At 44.1% G+C, this 26,494-nt stretch overlaps 2 protein-coding genes across 2 annotated transcripts in view; both read right to left on the bottom strand.

Annotated features, from left to right (window-relative positions):
• The window catches only part of galr1b (galanin receptor 1b), a 28,329-nt gene extending 12,329 nt beyond the window's left edge, over positions 1 to 16,000 (bottom strand). Inside the window, exons 1-2 of the mRNA XM_030047998.1 lie at positions 15,320 to 16,000; positions 13,022 to 13,087 (exon numbers count right to left, since the gene is read on the bottom strand). Of these exons, the coding sequence (XP_029903858.1) occupies positions 13,022 to 13,087; positions 15,320 to 16,000 (747 nt within the window). The remainder of the gene's footprint in view (positions 1 to 13,021; positions 13,088 to 15,319) is intronic.
• A 6,406-nt stretch (positions 16,001 to 22,406) lies between these two features.
• Positions 22,407 to 25,346, bottom strand: LOC115356768 (chymotrypsin B-like). Its single transcript, XM_030047996.1, has 7 exons — positions 25,133 to 25,346; positions 24,130 to 24,233; positions 23,857 to 23,936; positions 23,678 to 23,762; positions 23,225 to 23,405; positions 22,690 to 22,823; positions 22,407 to 22,568 (listed from the first exon to the last, which is right to left on the bottom strand). Exons 1-7 carry the CDS (start codon positions 25,182 to 25,184, stop codon positions 22,407 to 22,409), a joined length of 798 nt encoding a protein of 265 aa, XP_029903856.1. The 5' UTR covers positions 25,185 to 25,346.
• Between the last annotated feature and the right edge of the window lie 1,148 nt (positions 25,347 to 26,494).

Here is a 26,494-nt window from a genome sequence, read left to right as displayed (position 1 = left end):
CCTCACCTCCTCACCCCCTCACCTCCTCACCCCCTCACCCCCTCACCCCCTCACCTCCTCACCCCCTCACCCCCTCACCCCCTCACCTCCTCACCCCTCACCTCCTCACCCCCTCACCCCCTCACCTCCTCACCCCTCACCCCCTCACCCCCTCACCTCCTCACCCCTCACCTCCTCACCCACTCACCCCCTCACCTCCTCACCCCCTCACCTCCTCGTCTCTTCACCCCCTCAGCTCCTCACCTCCTCACCCCCTCACCCCCTCACCTCCTCACCCCCTCACCTCCTCACCCCCTCACCCCCTCACCCCCTCACCTCCTCACCTCCTCGTCTCCTCACCCCCTCAGCTCCTCAGCTCCTCACCCCCTCACCTGCTCCTCCAGCTGACTGACAGTGAGGAGGAGTTTCTGACACGTTAACTCAACGCTCAACATCCACTCACAGGAAAAATGAAATTCTCACTGAAGTCTCCAAACGTCAAACGTTTTTGACACCAAATCCAAGCCTGATTTTTTCTGTGGTGTTCCTCAGGGTCTTGGTGTCCTGATGTGGGATTCTGGAGGATTTTTGAACGTTTTTATTATTTCTCCAGCGGTCAAATGTTGTTACATTCTGCACCAAATCTGTGTAACAAATGGTATCAACATAAAAAACTGCTGCAACAACTTATGACACATAACTGAACTGAACCCTTATACACTCTAAATAATTAAAAAAAATGAAGAATAGGTGCCAAACCAAAACAGATTTTGCCACCTGCGAATCATCCTAGTCTCAAGATCACTCTCCCATTTCTGTGCAATAGACGGTGGAGATGAAATGGGTGATGAACTGAGAGCTTTTCGGTCAGTAAGGAGCCTCTCCACCTCTTGGCGGTCTTAGATCTAACAGAACAGCAGATCTGTTGTCTGTTATCATGGTTTAAGTTAAAAAATTATTATGTTTTTTGAGAATTTACAATCTTTATTATTCAAAGGTTAGGGTTAGGGTTATTCGTTGTAATCCTTGTTAATCCCACCTCTACTGTGCTTCACTGGTCTCCATTCTATCATTTCACTTTTTTCTTGTTGTATCTTCATTCTATTGTTTTATCTTGATTGTATTAGTTTATTTTCTTTGTATTAGCTTGTATTGCAGTTTTGCACAAAAGGCGCTATATAAATGAAGTGTCCCAGCTGGCATTCAACCGACATTCAACATTGAAATATAATTTAAAACATGTCAGTTGTTGTTTCTACATTGAAACAATGTTGAAATAATATATAAAGCTAACAATTGCGGAAACATTGACAACCTATCAATAAATCAACGTTGAAATATAGACAAGATCTGTATGTTGATTCAACCTATTGGCCTCTTCCACCCAGCTGGCATTTTAACATTTATTCAACACTGAATCAACATCATAACTCATGGGTGAATCAGTGTTGAATTTGGTTTTGATTTTGCAAAGCGAATCAACGTTGATATTGTGATGTTGTTTCAACATGAGTGAGTTAATGTTGAAGGCACAACAGTGAATTAATATTGAATTAAGTGTTGATTTTGCAAAGTGAATCAACGTTGATATTGTGATGCTGTTTCAATGTCTTCCCAGCTGGCATTTTAACATTTATTCAACACTGAATCAACATCATAACTCATGGGTGAGTCAATGTTGAATTTGGTTTTGATTTTGCAAAGCGAATCAACGTTGATATTGTGATGTTGTTTCAACATGAGTGAACTAATGTTGAAGGCACAACAGTGAATTAATATAGAAAATTCCGTTCCCGCTGCCGGGGTCTGAATCACTAGGAAAGTAGTAGGAAAGTAGTAGGAAAAATAGTTCTGCTTTGAAAAATGTAACTAGAAAAGCAAAGCAATGTATACTTTTTACACTGTGACACTTGACGAGGCAGGAGTGCCAGCTCTCTCCCCCATTGACTTCCATAATACCAGGAACCCACAAGCTGAGGAGAGAAGGAGAAACACACACTTTTTTAACTCGCTGAATCTCGGGTATTTTGGGGAGTTGGCAAATAAGACACAGTTTGAAAGCCCAAAGCCTTACCTTTCTCATGATACCTTTTATTTTCCGCTCGGACTTACTGTCTTTGAGAAAAAAAGCATTTGTTTGACCACTACTTTTAGGCGATTTTCTCCCAAGAGCCACTGTCACACATGCTGTGTGCTCACACACTTTATAGAGCCTCATTTCTGGCTGAGCCCACACAAGCAGCAGTAGTCCAGCAGATAGGCTCTCTGCCTGCCATGCAGGAGACCAGGGTTCAACTCCCCACCTGGGCAAAAGCAATAACACTCCACAACCTACAAACAGCATAGGGCTGGTGGGTTACCACGCGGTCGCAAAGGTGGCAGCACGTTCAGAGTTTCTCCTTGTTAATTTTTAGTGATTCAGACGCACACCCCCAGGCAGCGGGAACGGAATTTTTTATATTAATTCACTGATGGGCCTTCAACATTAGTTCACTCATGTTGAAACAACATCACAATATCAACGTTGATTCGGTTTGCAAAATCAACACTTAATTCAATATTAATTCACTGTTGTGCCTTCAACATTAGTTCACTCATGTTGAAACATAAGACATTGAAACAACATCACAATATCAACATTGATTCACTTTGCAAAATCAACACCAAATTCAACATTGATTCACCCATGAGTTATGATGTTGAATTCAGTGTTGAATAAATGTTAAAATGCCAGCTGGGGTTATTTGATATGATTTGATTTTAGAAGGAATCTCAGTACACATTAAATAAGCAACACCAAAAGTTATGTAAAGTTATGTGTAACGTGAAGTAATTGTGTGCTCAAAATTTACTACCCTTTCACTTAAACATAGACTTTTATAATCAAAAAGTGGGACAATTTAGTTCCAGGAAGTATTGAAGTGGTATGTATTGATATTAGGATAGTTATTCCATCAACTTTACTGGAAAATACACTTGAATTTGGTTAACTGAATGAACCTGAAATCTACCATTTTGTCTTTCCTCAGCCAGATTTTCCTGGTCAGTCTGTGGATTCAAACCAGCAACCCTCAGCCCTTTCCTCTCCTCTCCTCCTCTCTCTTTTGTCCTGCCTTGACTTTTGATTTTCTGACTCTCTGCTCTGCTAGTCTGGGCTTTAATGAGGATTTAATTTATTCCCAGGACAGAGGATTAGTTAGCCTGGACTAGAGAACACTGATTAAATCAAGGCTTGGCTAACCTCTCTTGATGTGATTTGATTTTTAAATGAATGATTTAAAAATGATTGTTTTGGTGCAGCAGAAATGTTCAGCACAGGTTACACTTTGATGGAACCAGGATGTTGACAGATCCCCAAAACATGTCTACGCTCTGTGAGGGGAAACTGAAAACCTGAAAACTGCTTTGTGATCTGACACCTGACACCTCAACAAAAAACAGGTCACGCTGCCCTGCTGCCACACCCCACATCAACTGAAGTATTCAAAAATACAAGTACCTGTAATAAATGAAAAGCCCTTTTTCAGATGTATATTTCATCTTATTTATAGCCAGTTTCTGCAGGAAAAAAAACACATTTCAGAATTTCTGCTAAATAAATACAGTGACCTTTTCCTCAAAGAATTCCTGGTGATTTTGGTAATTAGAAGAAAAATAGAGAGAAATTAAAATCAGTGGTATTGTAATGTAATGACATTCACTTGAATTTGAATGGTTTTTCAGAGAGGGTTACAGTTCAGGTTAACCCTAACCCTTTCTTTCCTTTTTTGTGTTTTAATTCTTTCATCTCTCGTGTTTTATTTCATGTCTCTTAATACTGTCCTTTGTCTGTGTTTGTTTTTTTTTATTATAGCAGTGCAGGACAGAGTCCAAGACAAATATCACTTCATGGAAAATAAACTATATTCTATTCTAAACACAAGCAGCTTCACCAGCTTCACACACACACACACACACACACACACACACACACACACACACACACACACACAGAGCCTCAGGCAGCAGCCCACATGTGTGTGTATGTGCTTAATGCAGAGATGCAGCTCTCTCCACCTGACAGATGCAATAAAACACAATCAGATAAACTGATTTTTACTATTAGATTATATTTTTATTATTTTTCCAGCAGCTCTACCAGTACAGACCATTTAAACTCTTTCATCCTTTCAATCTCTCATATATTTTTGCGTCCCATTGGTTTTGACTTCTGATTCCACACTGCGGCTCATTACTTGAACAGCAGAGAGTCATCTCATTAAATTTATTGAAGTTGGCCCATCTCAATAAGCTCTTAGCAGTTGGGGCGCCCCGGGCCAGCATGCAGGTGTGCAGCTCAGATGGGAACGTTTTCCAACAGCGGTAAGGGAATGTACATTAAAATTTAGTCTGTTCAGACGCTGTGAAATGTCCCTTTAAATGAGCTCTGTCCTTTTTTCATGACAGATGAAAATCTGCTTCCGCCTGTCTTTGTCTTTGCTGTTTGCTCAGTGATTAGTGTTTGTTTCAGACATTGCGGCTCTCTCCTCTCACGGCCCGGCGCAGGAACCTGGTTAAAAGGTGTGTTGCCATGGAGATCACCGTGTTCCCGCCAAGGCAAACCATCCGTTTCCCATTAGAGACTAATCGCTCCGTCATTACCAACACTGTCCTCGTTATCTGAGCTCGTTATTCCTGCTCTGCTCTCTCACTGTGCAGCGTTGCTAGTACACAGACTCAATAGCAGCGGTGTTCAAACTGGGGCCTGCGGACCCCACCCAGGGTCCTGGAGCGTGTTCCAGAGGATCCTCCACATCCACATCCCCACCAGAGGAAACAACACACTGGACCATGTCTACACCAATGTTCCTGGCAGCTACAGAGCCCTCAGTCAGACCACATCTCCCTGCTTCTCCTGCCTACCTACATCCAGCTGACAAAAAGGGTCAAACCAACTGTAAAAACAGTTAAAGTGTGGACAGATGAAGCTGCAGCAGCTCTACAGGACTGTTTTGAATGCAGAGACTGGCAGATGTTCAGGGATGCTGCTACCCAGGAGAACCATATTGACCTTGAAGAATACACATCATCAGTGACATCATACATCAGCAAATGTGCTGATGATGTGGTAAAAACAAGGACAGTTAAATCATTCCCTAATGAGAAAGCCTGGATGAATGGAGAGGTGAGAGCTCTATGTAGAGCCAAAAAAGCTGCCTTCAAGTCAGGTGACAAAGAAGCCTACAACACTGCCAGAGCAAAACTGAAAGCTGGCATCAAGGAGGCAAAGCGAAGGCATCAGCAGAGACTGGAGAGAGACCTCAACACCAACAACAGCAAAGACTTGTGGCAGGCGGTCAAAAATGTGACAGGCTACAAAAGCAGGAGCGCTCCCATCATGTGTGAGGCCACGTTACCAGACGAGCTAAACACATTTTATCTCCTCAACAGGGATTCAGCTGTAAAGTCTACTCCGCCTCCAGAGGACCGGCCACTGTCAGTATCCACAGTGGATGTGAGGAAAGTCCTGCTGAAAGTGAATATGAGTAAAGCTGCTGGGCCTGACAACATCCCTGGCCGTGAACTAAAAACATGTGCCAACCAGCTAGTAGATGTCATTACTGACATTTTCAACATATCACTGTCACAGGAGAGTGTTCCCACCTGCTTCAAGACAGCCACCATCATCCCTGTGCCTAAAAAGTCTGCAGTGTCTGATCTAAATGACTACCGCCCTGTGGCACTCACCCCCATCCTGATGAAGTGCTTTGAGAAACTGGTTCTCCAGCACATAAAGAACAACATCCCTGCCAGTCTGGACCCTCAGCAGTTTGCATTCAGAACCAACAGATCCACAGAGGATGCCATCTCCACTGCTCTTCACTCAGTCTTCACTCACCTGGAGAAAAGCAACACCTACATCAGAATGCTGTTTGCTGATTTCAGTTCAGCTTTCAACACAATCTCCCCCATGAAGCTGATTGGAAAACTGAACACTCTGGGCATCAGTACCACTCTCTGCAACTGGATACTGGACTTCCTCACAAACAGACCCCAGTCAGTTTGGATTGGCAGTCTCTCCTCCTCCACTCTAGTGCTCAACACCGGAGTGCCCCAGGGCTGTGTGCTCAGCCCCCTCCTGTTCACGCTGTACACCCACGACTGCAACCCCCGACATGGAGAGAACTCTATTGTGAAGTTCGCGGATGACACCACCATCATCGGCCGGATTTCCAACAATGATGAGTTTTCATATCGGGAGGAAATCAACCATCTTGCAGAATGGTGCACAGACAACAACCTTCTGCTCAACGTCAGCAAAACCAAAGAGCTGATAGTTGATTTTTGAAAAAAGGAGGCAAAGACACACAACCCTGTCTACATCAATGGAGCTGAGGTGGAGCAAGTGAGCAGTTTTAAGTTCCTGGGAATCAACATAACAGAGAACCTAACATGGACTTCACATATCTCTGCCCTGGTTAAAAAAAGCTCAGAAACGGCTGTATTTCTTAAGGAAACTTAAGAAAGCAAAATTCCCACGCCAAGTTCTTGTCAGCTTCTACAAAGGAGCGATTGAAAGCATCCTGACTGGAAACATCACAAACTGGCATGGGATGTGCACGGCCCAGGACAGGAAGACTCTGCAACGAGTGATTAAAACTGCCCAAAACATCACTGGTACCCATCTACCAAGCATCAGGGAGGTGAGGTGCCTGCGCAGAGCCAAAAGGATCCTAAAAGACAACACCCACCCCAGCCACAGCCTGTTCACCCTGCTGCCATCAGGCAAAAGATACAGAAGTATTTGCTGCCGTACCACCAGACTACAGAGCAGCTTCTTCCCTCAGGCTGTGAGACTACTAAATGCACCATCTGCACTCCTCCATTTTTAATAATTTTATTTTCTACACAATCAATCAATTAATCAATCAAGAGGGAACCACATTTTAATTTCACTATACAACCTGTTGTATAATGACAAATAATCTTCCTTGTATCCTTGTATCCTTGTATGTTATTTTCATGAAATGCTGTGTTAGTTTTAGGCCAGATGTAATGGGATGCACACCTTCCACAAAGTTCAACCTTTGTCTCGTCAGTCCACAGAACATATTTCCCAAAAGTCTTACGGGGATCATCAAGATGTTTTTTGGCTAATGTGAGACAAACCTTTGTGTTCTTTTTGGTCAGCAGTGGCTTTCGCCTTGGAACTCTCCCATGGATGCCATTTTTGCCCAGTCTCGTTCTTATTGTTGAATCATGGACACTGACCTTCACTGAGACAAGTGAGGCCTGCAGTTCTTTAGATGTTGTTCTGGCTTCTTTTTGTGACCTCCTGGATGAGTCGTTCATGCGCTCTTGGAGTATTTTTGGTAGGCCAGCCACTCCTGGGAAGGTTCACCACTGTTCCAGGTTTTCTCCATTTGTGGATAATGGCTCTCATTGTGGCTCACTGGAGTCAAAAAGCCTTTGAAGTGGCTTTGTAACCCTTTCCAGACTGATAGATGTCAATTACTTTGTTTCTCATCTGTTCTTGAATTTCTTTAGATCGCAGCATGATGTGTTGCTTTTTGAGATCTTTTATCCTACTTCCCTTTGTCAGATAGGTGCTATTTAAGTGATTTCTTGATTCAACAGGTCTGGCAGTAATCAGTAATCAGCTTTCCAAAAAAATGTCAATCACAGTTAAGTCATGATTTAACAAGGGGGGACAATTACTTTTTCACATAGGGCCAGGTAGGTTTGGATACCTTTTTTCTACCTTTTTAAATGAAATCATCATTTAAAAACTGTATTTTATATTTACTCAGGTTATCTTTGTTTAATATCAAACTTTGTTTGATGATCTGAAACATTTAAGTGTGACAAATATGTAAAAATAAATAAATAAATAAGAAATCAGGAAGTGGGCAAATACTTTTTCAGAGTACTGTATGTCCCCCTCAGCAACTAAAAAACATTAATTTTATTGATTGTTGTTTACTTTTGCACCATTCACCTTAAGTTAACAACAACAAAAACGAAAATTTCCAAAAAAAATCTCATTCAAATTGATGACAAGAACAAAAAACAAAAATTCCCAAAATTCCCGAATCAAATTTTCCCGGGAATTTTCGGAAAAATTAGGGGGGGGGGGGGTGATAGCAAAAATCTCCTGAAATTTTCCAATATTCCAGAGCGAAAATTCCCACGGGAAATTTACCGGAAACTTTCCACCCCTTTGCAACACTAACCACACCTGAATGTCTCAATTTTACTGTGTAATGTGTTTTGTTTTAAAAGTACTTCTCCTGTCACTCTCTCTGCCCATATGTATATATATGTGTGTATATATATATATATATAGAGAGAGAGAGAGAGAGAAAGAGAGAGAGAGAGAGAGAGAGAGAGAGAGAGAGAGAGAGAGAGAGAGAGATCACTTCACTTCACTTTATTAATTGTCCCGAAAAGGGCAACATAAAACACATAGTGCACAATTAGCAGCAAGTGGCAAGTAGCAAGCATCGGCTCATCACAGTAGTACATTTCATAGGACACCATCCACATTAAAGTGTATAATAGGTACCGGTAAAAAAAAATAAGTTAAAGCGTAACGTTAAAGTAAAGCCTAACCCTAACCCTAACCCTAACAGACAAAAACACAAGGAAACAACAGGTTGGACCAGTGCAAACGCAAACAGCAGCACAGAGCGTCACCTTCTCCTCTGCACAGGTTTTAAAGCCCGGATGGAGATAGGCACAAAGGAGAACCTGTACCGGTTTTTAATGGCCGGGGGGACAGCTAGGCGAAGTCCTGAAGAAAGCAACTTATATTCAGAGCGGAGGGGATGGGTGTCATCCATACAAATGGACTTGGCCTTCTTAAGCACCTGTGTTTTAAAAATGTTATCCAGGCCATTAAAATTCACCCCAGCAACTTTGGTAGCAACTCTCACAATCCTCCTGAGGGAGTTCTTGTCTTTGTTACAGAGGTTTCCATACCAACAGATGATGGAGAAGGAAATGACAGACACAATAAAGGCAGTGTAAAACATTTTCATCAAAGTCCTGTCGATCTGGAATTTGGCAAGTTTTCTCAGGCAAAAAAGGCATTGCTGACCTTTTTTGCACAACAATTTGCAGTTCACATCAAATTTAAGCTTGCTGTCAATTATGGTGCCTAAACATTTGTAGTTCGTCACCAACTCAACTGGCTGATTATGGACAACACTACACTGAGGAACTGGAGAGGGTCGTCTGAAATCAATGCACATATCCTTTGTTTTGGAGACATTGATTTGAAGAAAGGCTTTTCCACACCAAGATATAAAGTCGTTGAGAGCCTGGCCATGGCTGACATCATCTTCATCCAGCAGGCTGACAATAATGGAATCGTCTGCGTACTTGATGATGAATGGCGCCTAAAACAGTCGTTTGTGTATAAAATGTGTAAAAGAGCAGAAAGAACACAGCCTTGAGGTGAGCTGGTGGAGGATGTTAGTGGGCTGGACAGTGTGCCGTTGACTCTTACTTGCTGAGATCTATTTTTAAGGAAGTCAAGAATCCAACCCACAAGGCATGCATCCAAGCCAAAACAATTCAAAAGTTTGTCAGTTAGTACATGAGGCTGGATCGTGTTGAAGGCTGACGAAAAGTCAACAAAAAGCAGCCTGACATGATTCTTACTACCTTCTAAGTGCTAACAAATAAGGTTAAGTAAGGTAGCAGTAGCATCTTGTATGCCTCAGGGTCTAGCAGGTGCTCGGTTTTTGTTAGTAAGTCTGATTTGATCAACTTTTCAAAGTGTTTCATAACCATTGAGGTTAAAGCCACCGGCCGGAAATCATTCAGTGTAGTGGAGCTGTTTGTTTTGGCAACAGGTACCACTATAGACCACTGCCACAAGGATGGCATCCTCTGTTGGGAAAAGGACAAATTAAAAATGTAATCAAAAATGGGGCCAAGCTAGACCGCACAGGTTTTTAACAGGCGACCACTAATATGATCAGGGCCAGGCCTTTTCCTCAGTTTACACCTTTTAAAACACTTAATTACATCTCCCTCATTAAAAGAGGGATTCTGAGGAGGAGCTGACAAAAGACAATTTTTAATTTCAGAGTGTTCTTTACGAAAGTCATGAGCATCAAATCTAACATAAAAATCATTAAGACACTGAGCCACCTCTGCATCTTATTTTAAATGGTTGAGCTGAATTTTCTTCCTGCCACTTTCTTTGGTCCCAGTAATCATTTTCATACTGTCCCAGACGGAGACTAGATTGTTCATTTTTAATCTTCTCCTTATATTTTCTTTTGCAGGACCTAATTTCACATTTAATTTCCTTCTGCAGGTTACACAAATACAATCTGTTCCCTTCCTTTAAGACTTATTTCTTCTTGTGCAGGAGGTCTTTAAGTGCCTTAGAAACCCAAGACTTATTATTGGGATAGGCTTTCACAGTTTTTTCAGGTATAACACTGTTTTCACAGCATGAGACCCAACTGCTAACCACATCAGTCAGCTCATCTATGTCAGCAGAAGACTCCTTAAACATTTCCCAGTCTTTAGTTTCAAGGCAAACTTGCAGAGTGAGGCAGGCATCATTATCCCAGACTTTCACTTTTTGGTTTTGCACTTTGCCTCGCTTCAGTACAGTGCAGTATATGGGGATGAGATGGATACAGTTATGGTCGGAAGAGCCCAGGGGCAGGAGGTGGATGGATTTATATGCACCTTTAATATTGCAGTAACACAGATCTAAAATTTTGTTATGTCTGGTGGAGCATGTGATGTACTGCTGGAAGTCTCTCAGTGTGTTTTTCAGTGGTTGATGTCACCGAGGATGATGTTAGGTGCGTCCGGGGAAATTGATTGAAATCTCTGAGTGACTTGATGGATAAGCTCACAGGCGTCTTTCTTGTTTGCCCTCGGGTGTATATAGTCACAAATATCTGGGGAAATTCCCTAGGCAGATATGGAGGGCGTAGTGAAATGCAGAGCAATTCTAAGTCAGCTGTACAGAGTTTCTCCCGGACAGTGACATATTTGCCCCAGCGTTGATTAATGTACAGCCCCAAAGTAAGTCAGTCTTTGTCCTGCTACTTGCTCATCAGCATGCACCCTGTGATATATAGATATAGATATATAGATAGAGATAGAGATCTATATACATGTTCTCCACTGAGCTGAGATGGAAAAATACTGGAAGAACATATGGGAAAGAGAGGCATCACACAACACCAATGCCCAGTGGCTAGTGGACCTCAGAACTGACCACAGCAACCCCCCAGAACAAGAACCAGTAACCATTTCAATGGCAGACATCAAAGAAAGAGTGTCAAAGATGAAGAGCTAGACAGCACCGGGGCCTGATATGATCCACACATACTGGCTGAAGAAGCTAACTGCACTCCATGAACACCTAGCAGGACAAATGAACCAGCTGCTGAGGGATGGGACCCACCCAGAGTGGTTAACCCAGGGCAGGACAGTCCTAATCCTGAAGGACCCCCAGAAAGGACCCATCCAATCCAACTACCGGCTGATAACCTGCGCTCTGCACAACATGGAAACTCCTATCAGGCATCATTGCGGCTAAGATGAGTAGGCATGTGGCTCAATACGTGAGCGGGGCTCAGAAAGGAATTGGCAATAACACCAGAGGAGCCAAGCACCAGCTACTGGTCAACAGAGCAGTCGCCCAAGACTGTAAGAACAGACGGACCAACCTGTGCACTGCCTGGATTGACTACAAGAAAGCCTACGACTTGATGCCACACACATGGATACTGGAATGTCTGGAACTGTATAAGATCAACAGGAACCTAAGGGTCTTCATTCAGAAGTTGATGGGAATATGGAAGACAACCCTAGAGGCCAACTTAAAGCCAATTGCCCAAGTCAACATCAGGTGCAGCAAGGAGTCAATACTGCTGTTCTGCATTGGCCTGAACCCCCTCAGTCAGATCATCACAAAGAGTGGCTACAGATACCAATTCAGAAGTGGTCAGAGGTGGTAGTGATCGATGTGGCGATACCAGCCGACGCCAACGTCAGAAAGAAGGAACACAAAAAGGTTGAGAAGTACCAAGGGCTGAAAGAGCAGCTAGAATAGATGTGGAAGGTGAAGGCTAGCGTGGTGCCTGTGGTAGTAGGACCACTCAGGGCGGTGACCCCCTCCCAGAGAGGCTAAGCAGTGTGATAACCCAATAAGTGGATAACACTCCCTGCTCCCTCTTTGTAAAAATGGGGACCACCCCCCGTCTGCCACTCCCTGGGCACTGACCCCGACCTCCACGCAACACTGAGGAGATGTGTCAGCCATGACAGTCTGACAACAACCAGGGCCTTCAGTACTTCAGGGCGGATCTCGTCCACTCCTGGCTCCTTGCACTACAGTTTCCCAACCACCTCGGCGACTTCAGTGATAATAATCATATGATAGCATAAATAATGTTTGCAAATAATGTGTGTCAGGTGCTATGTGTGTGTGTGTGTGTAAATGTGCAAATGTGTGTGTGTCACAGGCAGGCAACAGGCCATTACTGCCCACACCTGAACTGAGGAGCCACAGCAAGCAGCAAAAAACCCCAAACCCCTCAGATGAACCAGGGAAACATGAAGAAATGTTGAAGGAGCAGAGAGAGAGAGGAGATCTCCTCCAGGCTGCCTCCCCTGTTCTGATTGGCTCTCTCGTTCTGGGCCTCCCTATGTGCTGACTCAGCAGCTGATTGGATTGTCAAAATAAAAGTCTGTGTGATTCAAATATAAAACAGCATGGAGGCTCACCAGACATACCTGGCTCTTTGACAGAAACTGCTTTCAACGACCAAAACACACACACACACGGATACACACACACCCATCCAACATGCATCCTGGACTTTTTCAGACATGCTCGCCACAGGATAAACAAAAAAACAAGTGAACATGGAGAGAGAGAGAGAGAGAGAGAGATGGTAGGGCGAGGGAGACAGTGAATAGAGACACAGCACAAGAGGTTCTTCATTGTTAGATATATGTGTGTGCCCACAGCATCAACACATCTTCAAGTTTGAGGAGAAAACAGGAGAGTGGCACTCGCCTTTCTCTTAGAGCGTTCAGACTTCTTGGACATGTTCTTCATCTTCTTCTGCAGGTGGAACAGCACCTGGGGGAGGAGCACAGCCTCGTCAGGGACACGAGCTTCTGGCTCTGATCTCAGAGGCTCTTCATGTACCATGACATTTTCTTATCATGACTCCTCTGACACCTGATTCTCTTCACCTCATTAGTGTATCGGTTCTGTTATTGATAAGGTGTCAGCAGTGAGCGCCATGGCTGCTTATCACATCAAAATGTTGTGTTGACATGTGCTGCCCTGCTTAAAGAATAAAAGATTAAGATCTCACTGTAGTAAGAAACAAATGGAGCTGAGGGAGGGGGCATCATCTTCCAAAAAAAAAAAAAACTCTGAATTTCCCAAATTAAAGATGTAAGTTTATGAGAAAAAAACTCTGATATTCTCTGAGATTTAAGTGGTAAATTTAAGAGAGAAAAACTTGCAAATGTATGAGAAAAAAACTTGAAAATTCTGTGATTATACAGTAACAAATTTACAAGGCAAAATTCAGAAATTCTGAGATTAAAGTCCTAAATTTATGAGGGAAAAAAAACAGTGAAACCAGTTTGTTCTCCTCCTGTTGGATCCAGTCTGAAGGAAATCCTGCTGGTCTGAGTCCAGAACCCCAACCTCCTCCTCAGCATCTGGACTCTGAAGAGACGTTGCTGTGACTTGGGCCGATTCAGAAGAAAACAATCTGCTGATTCTGGGCTCAGATCAGCAGGATCTCCTTGTTCCTGAATCCCATGTCAGAGTAGAATCTGCTGAGGGGATCAGCTGCAGGCCTGAGACACGGCCAGCAGGGGGCAGCACAGACAGAGGCATGGACACAGGAGGAGGAAAACTGTTTTTTCTCCTCTTTTTTCTTTGTAAATTTGAGACTTTCTAATCTAAGAGCTCTCTCTTAGATTAGAAAGTCTCAAATTTAGGGAGAGGGTGAAGAGAGAGAGGGAGAGAGATATATATTATTAGAAAATAATGATTAAAAATGAAACTGTTTTTCGGTTTATTCAAAACTATGTTACAGAGAAACATATGATCTTTTAACTAATTTTGAGGTTATTTTCTTGTAACTTTTTACTGTCGCCTTTTTGTTTTGGACAGAAATCAAATGAATCTGTTCGGGTCTCAAAGGGTTAAAAACATCAGGCTCCTGGTCCAAAGAGCATTACGCACAACTGCATCAAGCCGGGCGCACTTCCACAGAGCCACACTGGAAGTCAGGCGCACTTACCTTCATCATAAAAGCCCAACACACCAAACTTTTTCAGGAAGGGGAGTGGGGGTGGGGAGGGGGGCAATCAATCTTAAAATAATCATACCTTTTAATTATTAAGTAACATTTTCTAGTGATTTCATCTGCAGTGAAACTCTTCCTCATTTTGCTGAGGAATCCTGGAAGACCTGAAAGGACCCCATTTTGAACACCACCACAGAGGAACAATGGAAAAGGACATGACTGTATATTAATCAAAGCTGAAACAAAGTGACAGATAATCTATTAGCTGATGGAAAGAAAAATAATCGTTTTTAATTCTGATGATCAATAAATCATTTTAGTTGTTCACACAATAAAAACACTAAACATTTTCTTGCTTCTCTCAGTTTCTTCTCATAAATTTGGGGGATTTTTACGGCAGCAGACCGGACCTCAGTGATTTAACTTAATAATTAATTATTTCTGACAGCTGATATTAGAAGTTAATGATCAGCAGAAAAAGTGATCGACAATGAAAATAATCATCCTTCATTTTAACTGATGACAAATCCCGCCTTGAGTAGCTATTTATTTATTCATTTAGTTATTTATTTAGCTATTTATTTATTTAGTTATCTATCTATTTTAACGGGGACGAAGCGTCTTTATTTTTTCTCAAAGGTAACAATACTGATATGTCTAATTGATATATCATTAGTAGTAGTGGTAGTAGTTGTAGTAGTATGTGTGAGGAAAGCGGGTAAAAATAGTTAAAACAACAATAACCAAACAAAAACAGGGACGGTGCACAGAAACAAGCGGCCCTGCCAGGTGTGACAGGAGTCGGCCGGCTCGTGCGTCCCCTCCAGCGGTTTTACGCACGAGAGGTTTTATGGCAGCCCGTCGCCCTTTGCTCACGCGCGATGTGACATGCAGCAGGTGGAACATTAGCTCACCTGGCTGTTAGACTGAGCTCACCTGGCTGTTAGACTGAGCTCACCTGGCTGTTAGACTGAGCTCACCTTAGACTGAGCTCACCTGGCTGTTAGACTGAGCTCACCTGGCTGTCAGACTGAGCTCACCTGGCTGTAGCAGCAGGTGATGAGCAGCAGAGGCAGCAGGTAGCCCAGCAGCAGCACGGTGACCCTGTAGGTGTGTCGGGACGCGCCGCTCCACTTCTCCCAGCAGAACGTGCTGTTGGGGGCGGACGGGTGGCTCGTGAGCACCTGGTGCTGCGCCACCGGCACCGACAGCAGGAACGACAGCGTCCAGATGACGCACACGCCGGCCAGCGCGTTCCTGCGGCTCCGCACGCACGGGGACTTGTTGGAGCGCACCACGGCGATGTAGCGGTCCACGGACATGGCCGCCAGGGTGAAGATGCTCACCAACATGCTCACCGTCACGAAGTAGTGACCGAACTTGCACAGGAAGGCGCCGAAGATCCACTCGGGCAGCGAGTAGATGGTGGCGTGCAGCGGCACGCACAGCAGCAGGAAGGACAGGTCCGCCACGCTCAGGTTCACTATGAAGATGTTGGTGGTGCTCCGGGAGCGTCTGCCGGGCTTCAGCCGCCCGATCACCACCAGGACCAGCGCGTTGCCCGCCACGCCGAGCAGGAAGATCAGCCCGAACACCACCGGCACGATCACCGCCTCCGGGCCCGCCTGCCCCGCCTGCCCGTCCGCCCCGGAGCCCGAGTCCGACCGGTTGGAGTCCAGGATCTCAGCCCACCTGGAGGACTCGTTGCCCGGCAGCAGCATATCTCCTTCTCGCTCTACTTCTCCTCCTGCTCCTTCTTTCCTCCTCTTCTTCTCCTTCTGAAGTCCAAAAGAGAAAAGATCTTGCAGCGACTACAACACAGCAACTGGAAAAAACATACCGACACACACACAGTCTGCAAAGCATAAAACACCGACGGCACCTCTCTCTCTCTCTCTCTCTCTCACACACACACACACACACACACACACACACACACACGCTCCTGTGAAGTCACACAGAATGAAACACACTACATCCGGTCCAGGCTTCCCAAAATTAAAGTCTCCTAACGATACAACAACAAAACTCTTAATTTGTCCATAGTTTTTTTTTTTTTTTTTTTTTTTTTAAATCTTAACAAATGTCCAAATTCAAATGTCCTGAAAATGAGCAGCAGAATGAATGAAAAAATGAAAAATGAAACAATTTTTTAAAAAATCACAAAAACTGTACTTGTCTGCAGGAACTCTGAATATTCTGCTGTAATACCAAAATGTCCAAAATGCAGTTTTTATGTTTTTAATGTCAAGACGGAACCCCCTAATTTGAATCAAAGACAAAGTGTTTTAACAAAATCAATTTCAGGGAAATCTTGTCATCTGCTTTAATTGAGTGCCAGTCGAAGCTTTCTTCAATCTGTTCCTGCAGCCTTTCAGGGAGTGATGTCAAATGTCTGTTAAAACATCTTAATGAAGAGAAAATGTTATCTTCATTTAAGGTGAGAGTTCAGGTTTTTATGTGTTAAGTGGAATTTAAGGGAGTATTCACAAATAAGGGGAATTTAAGAACTCCTGATTTGTTGGTTCAGGGACCAAGAAAGGGACAGATTTAAAATGTCGCTCCATTTTAATTCAGAATTTCTTAAATCATTAATCCAGTGAAGAAAATGTGAAGGTGTTAAAATGTCCCACTCCTTTTTGTTAACATGAACATTTTCACTCTGTGGAAAAAATCAAAGGCATTTTGATGATGTGTTTGATAGTTTGATATTATTTTGTTATTGCTATATTGCCACTATTTTTTTGTACTGAAGACATGCATTTTCAGTTTTTATGTTGTCAGACATGTGGCAGCAGGCCCAGATCTCCTCTGTCTGTCTTGACTGGGGTTGTGTGTGTGTTCCTGCTGCTGTGAGGCTCCAGGTCAGGCGGGGCTGTTCTCCGACCCGCCGCCTTGAAGCCACACAGACTCAGGCTGGGATTCAGGCTCCAGATAAACTGCACCTGGATCCAGAACCTTCCCTCCTGTACAGAAGAAAATAAATCTGAAAATAAAACCTGACAGAATCAGAAAAACTTGACTGATCCCTGAAACTGGGTCAGCTGCAGGTTGGCCAAACTCTCAAGAGAAGAATTTAAATATTAGAAATAGAAAAAGAAAAAAGAAGTATAAAAATGAATAATAAATAAATAAATAAATAAATAAATATGTGCAGTGTGTCTCAATATGTGCATTAATCCTGCAAAATGTTTGCTGGTGAAACACCTGAGCTTGACTCTGACCTGCAGATGGAGCAGCAATAAGGAAATCATGCTTATTATTGATAAGCAAAGATAACAAGAACAAAGATCAGATGATCTATTGCAGGACAGATTAAAGGTGCAGTACGCATAATTGCACTGCAGTAACTCTTTAGACTCAACATACAAAACCTGTGAAATAAGCATGAAATTTGATGACGTGTGTGTGTGTTTGTGTGTGTGTGTGTGTGTGTGTCCCACACTCACACTATCATGTGTGTGAATACAGAGGGAACAGAACCAGGAGCTCAACGTCCTCAACATGTCAGAAAACAGCAAAGAAATCCTTTTCATAACGTCCTAACGTGGTGCCCATTTTCAGGAGGAGGTCCTGCAGAGTCGCTGCAGTTTGGAGGCTCAGGATGAGCTCTGGTGTGCAGGTGAGGCCGGTCCGTCTGCTGAGAGTCAAAGTGAAACCAGAGGAGACTGCAGAGAAGCTGCCGGTCAGTGAGAAATCCAGTTTTAGGATTCAGGCTCAGAGCAGAGCGTCTGACCGAGCGAGCTCCTGCATCCGTTGGTCAGACGGACTCTGTTGGACTGTCTGTTCCCCTGCAGCAGAACAAACTCAGTCACATGCACAGAGGAACACGGAGAACCATCACCCTGCAGAGTAAACCGTAAATGGGAGTGGAATTTAAACTATGGCAGCCGCCACAAGGGGGCAATGCAACCTTACAGTAGAGAGAGACAGGAAAGGCAAAGGGACGACCTGCAGCAAAGGGCCTGAGGTCGGGTGTGAACCCAGGACTCAGCAATCAGGCCATAAAACGTGGTCTTATCTGGTGAGCGACCAGGACGTCCTGTGGTCAGTTTCTGACTCATTTTTTTGGGATTGTCTCCACAAAATTTTTCTCGAATGCTCTGGAAATTTTTGCTTATTTGATCATCACCTTTTTCTCTGTGTCTTTGAAGGACATCGGGGGAATTCATTTTTTTACATATCAGGGTGCGTGGGACACAATCATTTCAATTTGGGGTCTGTAGTTTAATGAAAGCGAACTTGAAAGCCCCTGCAGTAACAGACGGGCAGAGCCGCTTGGTCTAAAATGCTGTAAGGAGGCAATGAAACATGCTGCATGATGTTCCATCAAAATATGATGTGAGCCCTGCTGTTCTCAGGAATACATTAGAAACAGTTGAGAGGCACACTGCCGCCTCGACTGGCATAATGCATCACTTTAATTGAGACAACATGACTTCCTCATGCAGCCATCTATTGCATCTAATGGGCCTATTTTCTGTTTTCCCATTACTGAGTGCTGTTCCCTTCCTCTGTCTGCAGCGAAGAGGCACAGCGAGGCAGAGTGGGAGTCTGTCTGCACACAATCAGTAACCTCTCTGCACTCAGTTCCCACAAAATGGGACTTTAACAGGATTGTAGCTGCAGTGATTGTGGTATTATGAAGTCATGTTGAGAGAAATGACTATAGAAGAACTATAGTCATTTAAAGTGATGGATTGCCTGGTGCAGGCAGCAGTTGGTGTATGATTCTGGTTTCAGCCCTGCCGATGGAGATTGTTCACACTCTCCATAGGCATCAGTGATGACAGGAAAAACACACTGACACTGAGCTGCTGCACATCCACATCTCATGCAGACCTCATGCTGTGAATGTTGTTTGCCCCAGAATGTCTCCTCCTTTTCTCTGTGCCCTGGAAGTTGATTCTTACCCTGCCTTAGATTAGAGCTGGGAACTCTCAAACTCCAACCAGAAAAAAAAAAAAAAAAAAAGGCTGCTCCCATCTCACACAGAAAAAAAATATTTGTACACTTTAAAAAAAAAACTTTGTAGATATTCAGCACAACGCCAACATGTAAGTAAACCTGTAACGATGACCTGTGTAGTTCTTAGTCGCTCTCAAAGGATAATAAGACGTCTTGTACGTCTTTTTCTTTCCCTGATGATTTCTTTCATGCCGGCTTTGAGAGGCTGGTCATGACATGCATCCATACCACCCTTCCCATCTCTCTGGACCCCCTGCAATTTGCATAGCGCCCCAACCGCTCCACTGATGACACCTAAAACTGTGTGTACGCACAAAGCCAGAAATATGCACATGCATTCTTTTCATCAGATTTACAAAGATGTACGTACACATGGCTCGAATTACGAATGTAAATTAAAAGAATGATAAAACTGATTAAACTAAACTTAAACTAAAGTAAGTAATCAATGTTACATTGAGAAATGTGCCTTTGATTGGTATTTTATCTGTGTAAACCAAGGAGAGAAAAAAACACTGTCAGTGCAGTGGCTTATCAACCTAAACAAGCAAGATTTTACTAAAATATTCTCTTTTATTTCATCTCCACCTCATCACATCAGCCTCAGAGCGCACGGTAACCTGGTCTGCAGCAGTGGTTCTCCACCTGTTTGGTGACTGATGAACATCAGGCTGTGGGCCCGTGTCTGATGAGACGTCGTCTCAGAGATCCCGTCTGACCAGATTTAGTTATTCCAGACGGTAGATTAGCAGATTATCAGTGAAGACATCTCCCACACCCTGCCCTCTGCCCCATCACACCTGGACACCAAGGACACTTACATCCAAACACTGTTCATCAGCTTCAGCTCAGCACTCACCTGGTCCGTCAACACCAACTCACCTGCCCCCCCACTGTTTACTTCACTACTTACACTGTTTACTTCACTACTTACACTGTTTACTTCACTACTTACACTGTTTACTTCATTACTTACACTGTTTACTTCATTACTTACACTGTTTACTTCATTACTTACACTGTTTACGTCACTACTTACATGCTACCTCATCGGGCTGCGAGTCAAATGTTGTCTGTTGTTATGTCCCACACTGTCTTTTTATTTTTGCACTATACATTGTATATTGTTTATATACTATAAGCTGTATATTGTTACTTTGCTGTTGTATTGTTATTTTGTCCGCACCTTGGACCATAACAAATGTAATTTCGGTCACCTGTACCCTCGGTTTATGGCAGACTGGTGAGAAAGGTGAGTTGAGCTGAGTTGAGTTGAGCTGACACATCTGCAGCTGGGACAGAGCAAACAAAACACCAACAGCCATGTTTTTCTGACACTGGCCTAAATGCCGTTATTCCTACCTGTGACTTTCCACTCTGCTGTTTGGAGAATTGTCCCAACAGAGCAGGAGGCAAAATAGAAAGCTGCTAAAAAACCTCAGATGAAGCAGCTTTGACCAGTGATTTTGGACGGGCTCAGCTGGGAGTCCAGGCCTCAGGAGAATCTGCTCGGGTTTCCAGAACATACGACAGTTTGAGAAGCTCTGCTGCGGTGCACTATAGCTTTTAAGCTTATTTTATCTCATTTATTTTGTTTGTTTTCTGTTCAATTGTGTCTTAAGTTAAATACACTGTAGTTAATATTTATTGTGCTGTTAGTCCAGTAATTTTAGGCCAAAATTGGGGTCAACCTAGGACAAATTGCAAGAGAAGCAAACTCAACTGATTTTGTATCCTCAGTTTGTCCTGAGTGAGGGGGAAAAGTCCCAGGAAATCCCATTGGTGGAAAGTTTTGAAAATCACCTATTTATGACCACATATTACCACAACACACTGTTTTTAACACACAGGGGAAAGGGGTTCCAAATTTTACTTTCAGATATCACTATAAAAATTCACAAGTTGATTACACACACAAAGAAAAGAAAAAAAGTCAATTACAAGTTCTTTGAATTATTCTGTTTACACATGCATATCACACATTATCTGTTGTGATATGCGCTAATAAGGAATATAAGGAATAAATGCCAGAAGAGACATTTAAACAGTGAATTAGAAGGTTATTATATATATATAGTAACCTTGAATTAAAAGGTTACTATATAACAGTCAATTAAAAAGTTACTATATATATAGTAACCTTTTAATTCACTGTTTAAATGTCTCTTCTGGCATTTATTCCTTATATTCCTTATTAGTGCATATCAAATCAGATAATGTGTGATATGATATAAATAGGTGATTTTCAAAACTTTCCACCAATGAGATTTCTTGGGACTTTTTTCCCCTCACTCAGGACAAACTGAGGATACAAAATCAGTTGAGTTTTCTTCTCTTGCAATTTGTCCTAGGTTTTTTCATAAAATGACTGGACTATGTTATCAAGCAATGAAATAGTAATTAATAATGTTTAGTATTTCTTAATTATGCTATAATTAGGCTGAAGGTTCTGAGGAAATATGCTTTTCTAAAGTGAGGACAGTGTGGCTGTGGGCTGACCTGCCATCCCCGTCTCTTTGTGACTGTAGCTGGTGGTGTGTTTGGTTTGTAGTGGTTTGCTAAATGGTTGCTTTGGTGTTCATAGTGGTTGCCATGATGTTTGGGTTGGTTGCTAAGTGGCTGCTAGGCGGTTGCTGTGAAGTGTCGGGTGGTTACTAAGTGGTTAGTAGGTGGTTGCTATGATGTTTGGGTTGGTTGCTAAGTGGCTGCTAGGCGGTTGCTGTGAAGTGTCGGGTGGTTACTAAGTGGTTAGTAGGTGGTTGCCATGATGTTTGGGTTGGTTGCTAAGTGGCTGCTAGGCGGTTGCTGTGAAGTGTCGGGTGGTTACTAAGTGGTTAGTAGGTGGTTGCTATGATGTTTGGGTTGGTTGCTAAGTGGTTGCTATGGTGTTTGTTGTGGTTGCTAAGTGGTTGCTAGGTGGTTGCTATGGTGTTTGGTGTGCTTGCTAAAATAACATGAATTATAGCATTTCCATCAAACATTATTAAGTAAAACTATCTAGTGACGTAGTTAAATCCCAACTTGCGGTTTGTTGGATGGTTATTATAAAGTTTTACTGAAGGGGAACAAGAAAACAGCCACAGCCTCAGTCATGCTCACATCTCTTTATTGAGACAGAGTTTCTCTCAGACGCCGCTGAGCAGGACGCCGTGGGGGGGTTTAGTTGGCGGCGAGGGTCTGGTCCACCCAGGCGCGCAGCTCGGTGACACGGGCGTACACGGCGGGCGTGGAGATGGAGCAGCGGCTGCTTCCCCAGGACACGATGCCCACCAGAGTCCAGGCGTTGTTCTTCTCACAGACCAGGGGGCCGCCAGAGTCGCCCTGGGGGGGGACGTGGTTAACATTACTCAATAATAATAGTATTATACTCTATTCAGATAGCATCTTTGAAGCCTACAAAGGCATGTGTTTGTGTGTGTGTGTGTGTGTGTGTGTGTCTCACCATGCAGGAAGTGGCTCCGTCTCCTCCGGCACAGATCATGACATCAGAGATGTTGCTGCCCCAGAACTTCTTGCACTCCTCGTTGGACAGGAGGGGCAGGGCGGCCTGCTGCAGCTTGTTGGGGGTCATGGGAGCTGGGGGGGGGGGGGGGGGGGGGGGGGGGGGGTGCAGTGAGTTAATTAGCTTTTCATAATATGTTGGTCAAACGATGCTGTTTAAGCACCTTCAGATCTTCAGAGAAATCTCTTGAATTAAAATAAAAACTGAGATTCACTTTGTCAAGTCGTTTGTCTGCAATTAACATTAAGGGCTTCAGTCTTCAATTTTCATGGTTCATTCACATGTTTCAGCCATGAAACAGTAAAAAAAAAAAAAAGCAATCTAATCCTTCAGTCTCAAGCTCTGGCCTCCAACAGCCAGCGGACATGCCGACATGCCGACATGCCGACATGCCGACATGCCGACATGCCGACATGCCGACATGGCAGCAGCAGCAGCAGCAGCAGCAGCAGCAGCGGTGGCGGCGGCAGCTCACCGTTGTAGCGGGTCAGGCCCCAGCCGGTGGTCACGCAGGTCATGCCGGGGGCGAAGACGTCGGAGGTCTCGGCCAGGCAGACGGGGGAGACGGTGGTGCCCAGGCGGGCGGGCGTGGCCAGCTTGATGAGGCTGATGTCATTGTTGATGGTGCGAGGGTTCCACCTGGGGTGGGTGAACACCTGCGGGTGGCGGAGGAGGAGATCATCCGTTTGTCATTTTGTCCACATAATACTGAAAAATGTCCATCACAAGTTAAAGAACAAACTGACCAGCAAACAAAAACAACAACAAAGTTTTCATTTTATAAATCATCAGAAACACAGAAAAGTAAACAGAACTCTGAACTTCAGCATGTTCTGATAGATAACTGAGAGGATCAATGGACTATCAATACTGGTATAGATGAGTGTGTGTGTGTGTGTGTGTGTGTGTGTGTGTGTGTAGAGGGTACCTTGGCGGGCTTCAGGACCTGGATGTCCTCGCTGTTGGAGCCGGAGCCCTTGTCATGCTCTCCCAGAATCACACGGTGGTAAGTCCTGCGGCGGGACGCGACACAACAAACTAAACTACAGTCTGAGAACAATAACCATGGTGATGATGACATCACACCAACAGGTGGGCGGGACTGACCTGACGTTGCAGTGGGCGGCAGTAACGACCCAGTTCTCGTTGATCAGAGAACCTCCGCAGAAGTGGAAGCCGTTGGATTGCTGAGTTCAGACCAAAGAAATCACAGTGAGCAGCTGAGGACCAAATGAATCTGTCTCTGCAGTTTGAGCTCGACCTCAAGGAAACTTCAGGACTGATCTGACAACCACATGTGTCAGACTTAAATGGTGTGTGTGTGTGTGTGTGTGTGTGTGTGTGTGTGTGGATGGAGGGGGGGGGCGTGTGTCAGCTGACCTGGAGGGAGACCTGCCAGGGCCAGGAGTGAGGCACCGCCTCCTCACCGTTGACGATGCGGGCATAGCCGGACACCTGGGGGGGGATGGCGGGAGTACCGCAGCCTGAGGGGGAAGGGGGGAAGGGTGGAAAGGGGGGGGGGGACAGACAGGAAACAGGAAGTGAACACTTCACACCGTGGACTTCTGAACTTCAGCTCTGGAGCCACGACAGCTCCAGCTCTTGGTGGACCTGCCGACCCAGAAGCCCTGTGTGGTGAGCTCATTACCCAGAAGCCCTGTGTGGTGAGCTCATTACCCAGAAGCCCTGTGTGGTGAGCTCATTACCCAGAAGCCCTGTGTGGTGAGCTCATTACCCAGAAGCATCAAGGCATCAAGTGAATTTAGTGAGGAAAAAGTGAAAATTAGAAAAAAATGTAAAAAAGTCATCAGTAAACAGAGAAATGTGACATTGAAAGAGCACAGTAACTGTTACACTGACGTGTGGCTGATGCTGGATCAGCTGACTGAAAGTCAACTTGGGCTCCAGAACCAGGAAAAGCTTGAAAGCTGATCTGAGTCCAGTTCTCACTACAGAACTACAAAGGTTTTAAAAATCCACAAAAAGTGGGGCTAAATGCTCTAAACTGATCAGTCCATTTGATCCAGATATTGATCAGTAACTGGACTGTTCCTGTCCATATTTCTGCTGCAGACAGGATTATAAACTGAGATTATAATCCATGGCTGTAAAATGCTGTGAGTTTGAGCAGATTAGCACTGGCATTGAGGCTCTGTGCTGCTGACTGGCTGCAGAACCACAGGAGAACCAATGCTCAGCCTCTGCAGCGCCCCCTGCAGGAGGAGCAGGATTATCATCTGCAGAGCCGACACTCTGCTCAGCCTCTGCAGCGCCCCCTGCAGGAGGAGCAGGATTATCATCTACAGAGCTGACACTCTGCTCGGGCTCTGCAGCGCCCCCTGCAGGCGTGGCCTGGCCTCTGAGTTTAAAAGAGTGTTCTTACCGTAGGCGGCGCTGACGAAGGCGAGGCAGGAGACGACCCAGAGGAAAGCCATGATGACTATCTGACGTCGAAGCAGGACCAGGGCCGCCTTTTTATCCCCCAAACGCAGACCGGCTCCTCCAATCAGAGGCCGGGGTTTGTCCAGCTCGGCCTGCTGGTTATCAGGCGGCGGTTCTCAGCCGGGGAACGACCTTCAGCTGAGAACCTCAGCAGCTGAGAGGCAAACAACACAGTCAGTGACACCAGCTGACCGTACCGATGGGAACACAGGATATCTGCTCTGTTCTGCTCTATTCTGCTTCATTATACGTTTCAATTCATTTTCTGCACAATTAAAAAATATATCCATATTAAAAATGACAACTAGAGATATCCAGAGCAGTGAGAGGCTTATCCTGGGCCTCCACCTAAAAACTGTTCACATTTTCAAGGATTATAGAAGACATGCAGTTAACAAACAGAATATGATTTATAAGTATAAATAACATTATTAACAGCAATAATATGAAAATGAGATGGATAAAAAACAAGTGACAAAAACCAGTGAAAAAACAGCTGCCAAACAGCTGTCCAACAGCTGTCCAACAGCTGTCAAACAGCAGTTAATGGAAGAGCAGCTTGTGGTTGGGGGGAGAGTGGCTGCACAGCCCATCTGAAGGGGAGAATCAGAATCAGAATCAGAATCAGAATGTTTTATTGATCCCCAGGGGGAAATTACTTTTTGTTACAATAACAACTCCCACTCAAAGTGTAAAGTAAAAAGAGCAATTAGTCAAGAAAAATAAAGAAAGGAATATAAATATAAATATAAATATATATAGAATAAAAAAAGAAAAAAAGAAAAAATATATGTACAAGTGCAAACATGGACAGGAGTTATTGCACTATAGGTTATTGCACATAAGCATGCACATAACCTCACCTCTGACCTGTGAAGCGTCACTCTAGGTGTGAAAAAACATTTTAGTTTAACTGAAATAAACATGGAAACTAGACTTTAGAAAAAAAGAAAATGAACTGTTGTGTTCTTACAAAACTAATTACAGTGCAGTCAGAGTGTGTGTGTGTGTGTGTGTGTGTGTGTGTGTGACTGGGAGTCTCTGCCTTCACAACGTGAGGAGCTAATCTGACAAACAGCAGCCAGATTAGAATAAAACCACTGACTCCCACTGACACTGACAGAAAGAACAACTGAACTGGGACCAGAGAACCCAGTCTGGAGACTCAACTGGGACCAGAGAACCCAGTCTGGAGACTCAACTGGGACCAGAGAACCCAGTCTGGAGACTCAGCTGGGACCAGAGAACCCAGTCTGGAGACTCAACTGGGACCAGAGAACCCAGTCTGGAGATTCAACTGGAG

This window comes from Myripristis murdjan, unplaced genomic scaffold (assembly GCF_902150065.1).
Source record: "Myripristis murdjan unplaced genomic scaffold, fMyrMur1.1, whole genome shotgun sequence".
Classification (NCBI taxonomy): Eukaryota; Metazoa; Chordata; class Actinopteri; order Holocentriformes; family Holocentridae; genus Myripristis; species Myripristis murdjan.
This window is presented reverse-complemented; position numbering and strand designations above follow the sequence as displayed.